General features: G+C 42.0%; 1 gene segment (V, D, J or C); it reads left to right on the plus strand.

Annotated features, from left to right (window-relative positions):
- Positions 1 to 2,490: 2,490 nt before the first annotated feature.
- Positions 2,491 to 4,844, plus strand: LOC111954897 (Ig kappa-b4 chain C region-like). The segment is given in 2 exon segments: positions 2,491 to 2,792; positions 4,090 to 4,844. A coding segment is annotated over 1 exon segment (306 nt).
- Positions 4,845 to 13,674: the final 8,830 nt, after the last annotated feature.

Genomic DNA, 13,674 nt, shown 5'->3' on the forward strand with positions numbered 1-13,674 from the left:
TACAAACCTGACTCAGCTACACCAGCTCTGTCAGGAGGAATGGGCCAAAATTCACTCAACTTATTGTGGGAAGCTTGTGGAAGGCTTCCCGAAGCATTTGACCCAAGTTAAACAATTTAAAGGCAATGCTACCAAATACTAATTGAGTGTTTGGAAACGTCTGACCCACTGGGAATGTGAATAAAAGCTAAAATAAATAATTCTCTCTACTATTACTCTGACATTTCACATTCTTAAAATAAAGTGGTGATCCTAACTGACCGAAGAGGGAATTTTTACTAGGATTAAATATCAGGAATTGTGAAAAACTGAGTTTAAATGTATTTGGCTAAGGTTTATGTAAACTTTAACTGTATGTATTGCTGTTCCAGTAGCAGCTGGAGGAGAGCAGCAGCAGCACAGACTGAAGAGAGACGTGTTATTGACGTGTTATTGCTAGTGTTTCCCAGCAACACCAGAGCGGGTCCTCCTCCACAGAGGAACACTATTGTCTCCATGACCATCACCACCAAGAGATGACGTCATTCTCTATGGACTTAACATCATCTCTGACTCTACAATCTCAGGTTCATCATTTGAACGAGAGAGTGTCAGGTTTTGGCCAGGACTGTTCTGGTTTTTTGTCACTAGATGTCCCCATTGCACCTTTTTTGTACCTTTTGTTTTTCCCTTGCTCTAATTATTGTTTGCACCTGTATGTTAGCACCCAGCCCCAGCCCAAGCCTTGTTGTGAACATATATTTTTCTCTTGTTGGATTTTCCAGAGGTTCTCTGGTTTTGTTCTTTTGTATTTTGGATTAGTCTTTTAAGGTTTGTTTTTCCCTTGCTGTTTTTACCACTTTGTGGATTTCTTTGTATTTTGGAAGATATCTATTTTTTATTAAACCACCATCTCTAGTACTGCTGTGTCTGCCTCATCTTCTGGGTTCTGCCGATTTAGTGACTGTTTCTCGCACCGGGTCCTGACAGAGAGAACATTTATAGTGAAGCTAAATGTTAGTTGTATTTGGTGGAAGGGGTTTCTTGCAGATTTGCTGCAGATCTATAGATAGCATGTAATACTGACTACTAATGGCCCATCGTGTTTAGATGACTGTGTGTGAGGAGGCTTGAGTTTATAATGGGAGAACTAGTTGCACTGTCTGTATATAGTATTTTCACTGTATATTTACTGTACAAGATGGAGACCACAGTGGTGCTGTATCATACTATAGTAGGGCAATATCTGATACAATACTCCTGTGCTCACAGTGTATAATGAATGGTAGGTTCACACTGGGCACAGACAACAGTTCAACGTCTAGTATTGATTTACAGTTGGTTGAGTTGTCAACTAACCGTGAATTCAACGTGAAATCAACAACAAATGTTGCCATGTCATTGTATTTAGGTTAAAAGTTGGATAAAAAAAGACGAAATCCCTTACACCGATGACTTTTTGCAAATCCAATTGGTTTTCCATGTTGATTCAACTTCATCACAAAGATTTGTTTGGTTTAAATGATGTGGAAACAGCGTTGATTCAACCAGTTTCTGCCCAGTGGGTTGAGTGTTTGTACAGTAGAACTCAGTGACGCATGTCATTGTCTTCACCCTCAGCACCTGCAGTAAGTCCCAGCTGCAGCAGTGGACTCTGACTGAGGGAGGTTTTTGTGCGGCTCTAAATCACCGTGTGAACACAGGACCACTGTGGAGACTCTGACAGTAGTAAACTCCTGTATCCTCAGCCTTGACTTCACTGATGGTCAGAGTGAAGTCAACACCATTTCCTCTCCCACTGCCACTGAACCTGGTGGAAACTGCTGTGAACCTGTCTGATGTGACATAGATCAGGAGTTTAGGAGATTCTCCAGATGTCTGATGGTACCAGGCCAGGTAATACTGTGAGCCAGAGTACTGAGTAACTTTACTACTGGCGCTACAGTCAATAGAGACAGTTTGACCAGGCTGGACTGATTGAGCTGGAGACTGAGTCAGTACATACTGGCCCCAAGACCCTGCAGAGAGAAAGAAGGAAAATATCACATTTAGGAAGGTCAAATATTTGTAAGATTATAACCGTATATCCTCATTTACAACATGATGCTTGTGTTCTGAAAATGTTCAAAATGTCTCTCACCTTGTGCGTAACAGACCAGAGTCCAGATGAAGATGGTGATGAAAGTCATGGTTGTTGTGGGTTCTGTTCAAATGAAATACAGCTCTCAGTCATGAAGTGTTCAACTCACAGGGCTATAAACACTCCCAGAGCACTGAAGCATGTGATGCCAATGCAAAGTGTCTCTCTNCATGAAGTGTTCAACTCACAGGGCTATAAACACTCCCAGAGCACTGAAGCATGTGATGCCAATGCAAAGTGTCTCTCTATGGAAATGTTCCTCCTGGCAAATCACTGCACTGTCATTGAGAAAAGTTCTGAAATCCTCCTCCATGTGTTGTCTGAAAGTCATTACAAAAAAGTATTTATACTGACACATTCCATCATTGCTGTATCAAGCTCTTTTCATGATTACTTGTTACAATATGATTAGATACTATCAACATAGTGCACAGCAGTTTTCATACTGTTGAAAGTTTACTGGGGAACGGGGAACGTGAATGTGTCCAATCTCCTGGAGTTCCAGACTATACCAGTAGGGGGCATCCGTGACAAAGTAAGATTCATTGATCAGGTCCATGTTGTGTTAAAAACGTTCCCCTCTGTGTCTGTCTGGAGGTTTTTGTACTGCGAGTCAATCAGACTCTATCACTGTGGTTGACTTTTGGTGGAGGGACCAAACTGAGTGTTGGTAGTAAGTATTCCATTTTCGATCTTGACCTCTATCAAAATCCCAATTCATTTTCTTAACACTATTACAACTACCTTAAATTGAAAGTGGAAATATGTATTTATTTTTGAAGAATTTGTGTTGTATTTATTAACCTTAGAAGAAAATTGAGTTAAATTAAAATGCCATTTCAAGATGATATATAAAACAAGGTGCTTATAAAGTGTGTATTAGTTTCGAACAATAGTGGTATTGTTGAAATCTGAGAGTGGTTTGGATAAATGTAGGTTTACAAAGAGCGAGAGCCGTGTCTCTATAGTTTCAAAGGTTTTTGTATGGCCGTTGCATGAGTTTGTATCACTGTGGTACACTTTTGGTGGAGGCACTAGACTGGATGTTGGAAGTAAGTTCATCTACATCTAATTTATTTTTTCCCCTTAGTTGTACTATCTATTTGCTATATTGCTATCTTATTTGACATTTTATTTGATGTTTGCTATCTTTTCCAAAGTGCTGTTATCTTACAAAGTTCTGCTGTTCATAAGATTATACTTTTGGTTACACCAGGGCTCACCAACCATGTTCCTGGAGAGCTACCCTCCTGTAAGTTTTCACTCCAACCCAAGTTGTAATTAACCTGATTCAGCTTATCAACCAGGTAATTATTAGAATCAGATGAAATATATTAGGGTTGGAGTGAAAATCTACAGGACAGTAGCTCTACAGGAACAGGGTTGGAGATCCATGCTCTTACACTATGCTTGCTTGTTTTGTCACATAAACTGAAGCTAGGTGAACTATTAGAATTTTAGCAACCAGGAAATGGTGGAGTGATTTCTGCATAATGCATCTTTAAATGTAATACTATTTTGACATGGTTACGGTTAACTGGAATTTACTTCCTCAGCATTATTTTAAACATCATCATTTAAGAATTGGTCATACGTTCTGTGGAATTTTCTTTAAAATAATAATAATAATGAATAATGAAATGCAGTTTGATTCCTAGTATTTTATCCCATTACAAAAAGGGAGAGGAATGCTGAAATATTTTCATTTAAAAAAAGTTTAAGTTTTGAAGATAGTTGAATGTATTTTCAGTAATCTCATATAGTCATAATATGCTTCAGTAGCTACTCAAAGGGAAGTGAAAGAGTGACAGAAAGACTGAGAAGCTGTGTGTTTGAGGGACAGAAACCTACTGAAAAAAAACCCATCTTAGTTTAAAGCTAAGATGTAAAACTGCTGCATCATTATTGTCATATCAGTCTGGTGATTGATTGACAGCTCCCCTCTCTCTAACTTCCCACCTGTCTGCTAGGTGACGTTCGTCCCACCATGACGGTCCTGCCCCCCTCCAGTGTGGAGCTGCAGCAGGGGAAGGCCACTCTCATGTGCCTGGCAAACAAGGGCTTCCCCACAGACTGGAAGCTGAGCTGGAAGGTGGATGGGAGCAGTAGCAGCACCTGGGAGGTGACCGGGAGCCCTGGGGTCCTGGAGAAGGACGGCCACTACAGCTGGAGCAGCACCCTGACCCTCCCTGTCGACCAGTGGAGGAAGGTGGGCTCTGTGACCTGTGAGGCCACCCAGGGCTCCCAGACTCCACTCTCGGAGACACTGAGGAGAGACCAGTGTTCTGATTAATGAGCTCCTCCTCTGACTCCACTGTTTTTACTCTGTTCTACACTTTTTACTCTGTCCTCGCCGTCTTACTGATKCAGCACTACTAGCACCACAGGAGGTTGGTGGCACCTTAAATAGGGAGGACGGGCTCATAGTTATGGCTGGAATGGAATACATGGAATGTTATCGAACTCATCAAACACATGGTTTCTATGTGATCCATACCATTCCATTCACTCCATTCCAGACATTATTATGAGCCGTCCTCCCCTCAGCAGCCTCCTGTGACTAGCACACTTCTGCTGGGCTGGACCCTGTATGGGAATCCATATCTCTCTGATTCCGATGTCATAGATCTGCTTGGCTTTCTTAATCAAGTGTGTGATGCCCTTTATTGCTGTAATGCTGTTTGTTCTGACATGTTGAGATAATAAAGACATTCAATCTTTAAAATTGTTTGCCTGGATATCATTAATTAATGAGTTTTACCATTAGACATTGAGATCTTTGTGATTTGGTTTAGTTTCATGAGGAATGGAGAGCTCTGCCATGGAAAAGGATTTTACTATTACATTTCAGTTAAATAGCTTCGCTCAATGAATGCTTGGCTGATTGGGCCAAAGTTGGTACCAGTCAAAAGGATATCTACAGCACAGGAGGTTGGTGGCACCTTATTTGGGAGGACTGGCTCATAGTGACGACTGGAACGGAATAAATGGAATGTATTGAACTCATCAAACATATGGTTTCTATGTGTTTGATACCCTTCCATTCACTCCATTTCAGCCATTATTATGAGCCGTCCTCCCCTAGCAGCCTCCTGTGATCTTTTATTTATTTTTTATTTCACCTTTATTTAACCAGGTAGGCAAATTGAGAACACGTTCTCATTTACAATTGCGACCTGGCCAAGATAAAGCAAAGCAGTTCGACACACATACAACAACACAAGTTAAACATGGAGTAAAACAAACATACAGTCAATAATACAGTGAAAAAATAAGTCTATATACAATGTGAGCAAGTGAGGTGAGATAAGGGAGGCGAAGGCAAACAAAATAATATATATAAATAAATAAAAATATAAAAAAGGCCATGGTGGCGAAGTAAATACATATAGCAAGTAAAAAACACTGGAATGGTTGGTTTGCAGTGGAAGAAAGTGCAAGTAGAGAAAGAAATAATGGGGTGCAAAGGAGCAAAAATAATAAATAAATACAGTAGGTAAAGAGGTAGTTGTTTGGGCTAAATTATAGATGGGCTATGTACAGGTGCAGTAATATATGAGCTGCTCTGACAGCTGGTGCTTAAAGCTAGTGAGGGAGATAAGTGTTTCCAGTTTCAGACATTTTTGTAGTTCGTTCCAGTCATTGGCAGCAGAGAACTGGAAGGAGAGGCGGCCAAAGGAAGAATTGGTTTTGGGGGTGACCAGAGAGATAGACCTGCTGGAGCGCGTGCTACAGGTAGGTGCTGCTATGGTGACCAGCGAGCTGAGATAAGGAGGGACTTTACCTAGCAGGGTTTTGTAGATGACCTGGAGCCAGTGGGTTTGGCGACGAGTATGAAGCGAGGCCGCCAACGAGAGTGTACAGGTCGCAGTGGTGGGTAGCATATGGGGCTTTGGTGACAAAACGGATGGCACTGTGATAGACTGCATCCAATTTATTGAGTAGGGTTTTGGAGGCTATTTTGTAAATGCATCACCGAAGTCGAGGATTGGTAGGATGGTCAGTTTTACAAGGGTATGTTTGGCAGCATGAGTGAAGGATGCTTTGTTGCGGAATAGGAAGCCATTCTAGATTTATTTGGATTGGAGATGTTTGATGTGAGTCTGGAAGGAGAGTTTACAGTCTAACCAGACACCTAGGTATTTGTAGTTGTCCACATATTCTAAGTCAGAGCCGTCCAGAGTAGTGATGTTGGACAGGCGGGCAGGTGCAGGCAGCGATCGGTTGAAGAGCATGCATTTAGTTTTACTTGTATTTAAGAGCAATTGGGCCACGGAAGGAGAGTTGTATGGCATTGAAGCTCGCCTGGAGGGTTGTTAACACAGTGTCAAAAGAAGGCCCAGAAGTATACAGAATAGTGTCGTCTGCGTAGAGGTGGATCAGAGACTCACCAGCAGCAGAGCGACATCATTGATGTTTACAGAGAAGAGAGTCGGTCCAAGAATTTAACCCTGTGGACCCCCATAGAGACTGCCAGAGGTCCGGACAACAGGCCCTCCGATTTGACACACTGAACTCGATCAGAGAAGTAGTTGGTGAACCAGGCGAGGCAATCATTAGAGAAACCAAGGCTGTCGAGTCTGCCGATGAGGATGTGGTGATTGACAGAGTCAAAAGCCTTGGCCAGGTCAATGAATACGGCTGCACAGTATTGTTTCTTATCGATGGCGGTTAAGATATCATTTATGACCTTGAGCGTGGCTGAGGTGCACCCATGACCAGCTCTGAAACCAGATTGCATAGCGGAGAAGGTATGGTGGGATTCGAAATGGTCAGTAATCTGTTTGTTGACTTGGCTTTCGAAGACCTTAGAAAGGCAGGGTAGGATAGATATAGGTCTGTAGCTGTTTGGGTCAAGAGTGTCCCCCCTTTGAAGAGGGGGATAACCGCAGCTGCTTTCCAATCTTTGGGAATCTCAGATGAACGAAAGAGAGGTTGAAAAGGCTAGTAATAGGGTGGAAACAATTTCAGCAGATAGTTTTAGAAAGAAAGGGTCCAGATTATCTAGCCCGGCTGATTTGTAAGGGTCCAGATTTTGCAGCTCTTTCAGAACATCAGCTGACTGTATTTGGGAGAAAGAGAAATGGGGAAGGCGTGGGCGAGTAGCAGAGGGGAGGGCAGTGCTGTTGACTGGGTAGGGGTAGCCAGGTGGAAAGCATGGCCAGCCGTAGAAAAATGCTTTATTGAAATTCTCAATTATAGCGGATTTGTCGGTGGTGACAGTGTTTCCTATCTTCAGTGCAGTTGGAAGCTGGGAGGAGGTGTTCTTATTCTCCATGGACTTTACAGTGTCCCAGACTTTTTTGAGTTTGTGTTGCAGGAAGCAAATTTCTGCTTGAAAAAGCTAGCCTTGGCTTTTCTAATTGCCTGTGTATATTGGTTTCTAGCTTCCCTGAAAAGTTGCATATCACGGGGGCTGTTCGATGCTAATGCAGAACGCCATAGGATGTTTTCTGTTGGTTAAGGGCAGTCAGTCAGGAGAGAACCAAGGGCTATATCTGTTCCTGGTTCTAAATTTCTTGAATGGGGCATGCTTATTCAAATGGTGAGGAAGGCATTTTTTTAAATTCAGGCATCCTCTACTGACGGGATGAGATCAATATCCTTCCAGGATACCTCGGCCAGGTCGATTAGAAAGGCCTGCTCGCTGAAGTGTTTCAGGGAGCGTTTGACAGTGATGAGTGGAGGTCGTTTGACCGCTGACCCATTACGGATGCAGGCAATGAGGTAGTGATCGCTGAGATCTTGGTTGAAAACAGCAGAGGTGTATTTGGAGGGCAAGTTGGTTAGGATGATATCTATGAGGGTACCCCTGTTTACGGATTTGGGGTGGTTCCTGGTAGGTTCATTGATAATTTTGTGTGAGATTGAGGGCATCAAGCTTAGATTGTAGGATGGCTGGGGTGTTAAGCATGTTCCAATTTAGGTCGCCTAGCAGCACGAGCTCTGAAGATAGATGGGGGGCAATCAGTTCACATATGGTGTCCAGAGGCAGCTGGGGCAGAGGGTGGTCTATAGCAGGCGGCAACGGTGAGAGACTTGTTTTTAGAGAGGTGGATTTTTAAAAGTAGAAGTTCAATTGTTTGGGAACAGACCTGGATAGTAAAACAGAACTCTGCAGGCAATCTTTGCAGTAGATTGCAACACCGCCCCTTTGGCCGTTCTATCTTGTCTGAAAATCTTGTAGTTAGGGATGAAAATGTCAGAATTTTTGGTGGTCTTCCTAAGAGGATTCAGACACGGCTAAAACATCTGGGTTGGCAGAGTGTGTTAAAGCAGTGAACAAAAACAACTTAGGGAGGAGGCTTCTAATGTTAACATGCATGAAACCAAGGCTATTACGGTTACAGAAGTCATTAAAAGAGAGCGCCTGGGGAATAGGAGTGGAGCTAGGTACTGAAGGGCCTGGATCACCTCTACCATCACAGAGGAACAGAGGAGGAGTAGGATAAGGGTACGGCTAAAAGCTATGAGAATTGGTCGTCTGAACGTCTAGAACAGAGACTAAAAGGAAGTATCTGGGGTGCGATAATAGCTTCAAGGAATAATGTACAGACAAAGGTATGGTAGGATGTGAATACAGTGGAGGTAAACCTAGGTATTGAGTGATGATGAGAGAGATATTGTCTCTAGAAACATCATTGAAACCAGGTGATGTCATCGCATATGTGGGTGGTGGAACTGAAAGTTGGATATGGTATAGTGAGCAGGGCTAGAGGCTCTACAGTGAAATAAGCCAATAAAACTAACCAGAACAGCAATGGACAAGGCAATTTACATTAAGGAGAGGCATGCTTAATCGAGTGATAATATGGGTCCAGTGAGTAGAGGTTGGTTTGGGTCACGGTGATCCAGACAGCTGGCCGGGTAGCTGGCTATCGGTAGCAAGATAGCATAGGATGGAGGTCTATTTTTAGTCACCTCGTGCGTTTCCGTCGTAGATTAGTGGGGTTCCGTGTGGTAGAGGGGATCAATCCAATTGGCAAAATAGATATAGTGACCCAAGAAAAATTGTCCAATATACTTATTCAGATAGCAGCCGATAAGACAGCTAACGATTAGCGGGCCCCAGATAAGCGTTCAGGTAACGTCGCGACGGAGGTGCCAGTTGGATAACTCCCTCGGGCAGATAACGTCGGTAGTCAGTCGTGAAGGCCCATCTACAGTGAAACTAATACTGAAACCATGTACAATAAACTCACTGGTCTTCATGATATTACTAGTACTGAATCCATTAGCTATAACTCACTGGTATTCATGATTTACTAATACTGAAGCCATTAGCTATAACTCATTGGTCTTCATGATATTACTAATACTGAATCCATTAGCTATAAACTCACTGGTCTTCATGATATTACTAATACTGAATCCATTAGCTATAACTATAGCACCACTCGGTCCCGTGTGGCTCAGTTGGTAGAGCATGGCGCTTGCAACGCCAGGGTTGTGGGTTCATTCCCACGGGGGACCAGGATGAATATGTATGAACTTTCCAATTTGTAAGTCGCTCTGGATAAGAGCATCAGCTAAATGACTTAAATGTAAATGTAATAAACTCACTGGTCTTCATGATATTACTAATACTGAATCCATTAGCTATAAAATCACTGGTCTCCATGATATTACTAGTACTGAATCCGTTAGCTATAAACTCACTAGTCTTCATGATATTACTAATACTGAATCCATTAGCTATAAACTCACTGTCTTCATGATATTACTAATACTGAATCCATTAGCTATAAAATCACTGGTCTTCATGATATTTCTAATACTGAAGCCATTGCTATAAAGCCATGTCTAATGATATTTCAATACTGAAGCCATGTGCTCTAAAATCACTGAAACTCTCTGGGGACAGGTGAACATCTGGCTATGGTGCTGCTCTATTCTGGGAGCATGGCAGTTCCCTGCCCATGCAAATCTGAGTTTCAACCCCACCACAGCTCACAATCTCTCAGCCTCAATCTTCTGGGACTGGGGCAGCTGTGTGTTTGACTAGAGAACGAACATGGGCTGGGGAAGCAGATATTACACTGGACTTTGCAATAATGTTCAAATAGGGGACTTCAATCTAAGATCTTTCATGAACTTGTATATGTAAACAAAATGTATTTGTGACAGATATGTATAATCGTGATATCAAAGTAGTACTTCTTGAATGGAATCAATTGACTGTATTCACTCTTTCAAGGTTGGAGCGGTATAGAAGTTGAGTAGGTGATGAGTAGTTGGGAAGTTGGATTTGGACGGGTCAATATTCATGCATTTGTGTACTGAAATGGGTGATTTTCATAATATGAAGTTAATCAAAACTTTCAACAAACATCTGACTTTTTCTGAATGTTGTTCAACATTTCCTCAAAATAATCATTTCTTACATCTCTGTTTCCTAGTGTCCCAGTTGTTTACACAAATGTCCTTTTTGCAGAATACATTGAGAGATATGTACAGTAACATAGTCCATAACAAGTCTAACCAATTCCATTATTGTACACTGCAGTCAGAGTGTAGTGAGAAGCAGATACACTCCACTGGGAGTTTGGGTGATAAAGTGGGTGGTTTAACTTTATGGTGTTTTTCAATCATGTATTTGGTACAGTTCCACAAATCTAAGCATAAAAACCAAAACAGATCATCAAAATGGCTCATGTTTCAAAACTCTAAGCACATTTCCAACTGACTGAGTACAACAAACAAAGTCACATATCACTTTTTCAATTTGGATGCATATCTAATCGAATTARRTTTWCTTTTTTTATTTCACCTCTATTTAACCAGCTAAGCTAGTTGAGAACAAGTTCTCATTTACAACTGCGACCTGGCCAAGATAAAGCAAAGCAGTGCGACACAAACAACACCACAGGGTTACACATGGAATAAACAAGCGCACAGTCAATAACACAATAGAAGAAAAGAAAGTCTATATACAGTGTGTGCAAATGGCGTGAGGAGGTAAGGCAGAAAATAGGCCATAGTAGCAAAGTAATTACAATTTAGCAGATTAACACTGGAGTGATAGATGAGCAGATGATGATGAGCAGATGATGATGTGCAAGTAGTGAAACTGGTGTGCAAAAGAGCAGAAAAGTGAATAAAAACAATATGGGGATGAGGTAGGTAGATTGGATGGGCTATTTACAGATGGACTATGTACAGCTGCAATGATCGGTTAGATGCTCTGATGATAGCTGATGTTTAAAGTTAGTGAGGGAAATGTAAGTCTCCAACTTCAGCGATTTTTGCAATTCGTTCCAGTCACTGGCAGCAGAGAACTGGAAGGAAAGGCGGCCAAAGGAGGTGTTGGCTTTGGGGATGACCAGTGAGATATACCTGCTGGAGCACGTGCTACGGGTGGGTGTTGTTATCGTGACCAGTGAGCTGAGATAAGGAGGAGCTTAACCTAGCATAGACTTATAGATGACCTGGAGCCAGTGGGTCTGGCTACGAATATGTAGTGAGGGCCAGCCGACAAGAGCATACAGGTCGCAGTGGTGGGTGGTATAAGGGGCTTTGGTAACAAAACGGGTTGCACTGTGATAGACTGCATCCAGTTTGCTGAGTAGAGTATTGGAAGCTATTTTGTAGATGACAGCGCCGAAGTCGAGGATCGGTAGGATAGTCAGTTTTACTAGGGTAAGTTTTGCAGCGTGAGTGAAGGAGGCTTTGTTGTGAAATAGAAAGCCAATTCTAGATTTGATTTTGGATTGGAGATGTTTGATATGAGTCTGGAAGGAGAGTTTACAGTCTAGCCAGACACCTAGGTATTTGTAGTTGTCCACGTTTTCTAGGTCAGAACCGTCCAGAATAGTGATGCTAGTCGGGCGGGCGGATGCGGGTAGCGAACAGTTGAAAAGCATGCATTTGGTTTTACTAGCTTTTAACTTCTTAGCGCTAGGGGTCAGATTTTTTTTATTTTTAATAACGTGCCCAAAGTAAACGGACATTTTCTCTGGCCCAGATCGTAGAATATGCATATAATTTACAGATTAGGATAGAAAACACTCCAAAGTTTCCAAAACTGTCAAAATATTGTCTGTGAGTATAACAATACTTATTCTGCATGCGAAAACCTGAGAAAATGTAACACGGAAATTATATATGTATTTTTTAATCTGTGTTTCCTGTCCCGTCTATCCTCCGTTTAAAGGGGTATCAACCAGATTCCTTTTCRAATGGCTTCCTCAGGCTGTGACCAGGCTTTAGACATAGTTTCAGGCTTTTATTTTGAAAAATGAATGAGATTTTTCAAAAATAGTCCGGTGTCCTCTGAATGTTTCCTGCGCGCGACAGAGGGGCTCCCCATTTTCCTTTTGTCTCTTAATGAATAGGTTATGGTCCGTTTGAAATATTATCGATTATGTTTGTTAAAAACAACCTGAGGATTGATTATAAAACACATTTGACATGTTTCTACGACCATTACGGATACTTTTTGGAATTTGTCGAACGGAACACYGCTTTTGTTTTCTCAACATAATGCACAACCCAAATTACGTTTTTTTGTGATAAAAGTAATATTTATCGAACAAAAAGAACATTTGTTGTGTAACTGGGAGTCTCGTGAGTGGAAACATCRGAAGATTATCAAAGGAAAGCGATTCATTTTATTACTTTTCTGACTTTCGTGACCATGCTAATTTGGGGCTAGCTGTTGTAGCATTGAAAGCTACACTCACAAAAGCTTGGATTTCTTTCGCTGTAAAATATATTTTAAAAATCTGACACAATAGGTGGATTAACAACAAGCTAAGCTGTGTTTTGGTATATTTCACTTGTGATTGCATGATTATAAATATTTTTTGTAATATTTATGCACTTGGCGCCCTGCAATTCTAGCGGTTGTTTAGGAAAGTGATTCCGTAAAAGGGATCCGTAGCGCAGAGAAGTTAAGAGCAGTTGGAGGCCAAGGAAGGAGTGTTGTATGGCATTGAAGCTCGTTTGGAGGTTAGTTAACACAGTGTCCAAAGAAGGGCCAGATATATACAGAATGATGTTGTCTGCGTAGAGGTGGATCAGGGAATCACCCGCAGAAAGAGCGACATTGTTGATATATACAGAGAAAAGAGTCGGCCCGAGAATTGAACCCTGTGGTACCCCCATAGAGACTGCCAGAGGTCCGGACAACAGGCCCTCTGATTTGACACACTGAACTCTGACTGTGAAGTAGTTGGTGAACCAGGCGAGGCAGTCATTTGAGAAACCAAGGCGATTGAGTCTGCCGATAAGAATACGYTGATTGACAGAGTCGAAAGCCTTGGCCAGGTCGATGAAGACGGCTGCACAGTACTGTCTTTTATCGATGGCGGTTATGATATCGTTTAGTACCTTGAGAATGGCTGAGGTGCACCCATGACCAGCTCGGAAATCGGATTGCACAGCGGAGAAGGTACGGTGGGATTCTAAATGGTCGGTGATCTGTTTATTAACTTGGCTTTCGAAGACTATAGAAAGGCAGGGCAGGATGGATATAGGTCTATAACAGTTTGGGTCTAGAGTGTCATCCCCTTTGAAGAGGGGGATGACCGCGGTAGCTTTCCAATCTTTAGGGA

The sequence above is a fragment of the Salvelinus sp. IW2-2015 genome, linkage group LG30 (assembly GCF_002910315.2).
Source record: "Salvelinus sp. IW2-2015 linkage group LG30, ASM291031v2, whole genome shotgun sequence".
Lineage (NCBI taxonomy): Eukaryota > Metazoa > Chordata > Actinopteri > Salmoniformes > Salmonidae > Salvelinus > Salvelinus sp. IW2-2015.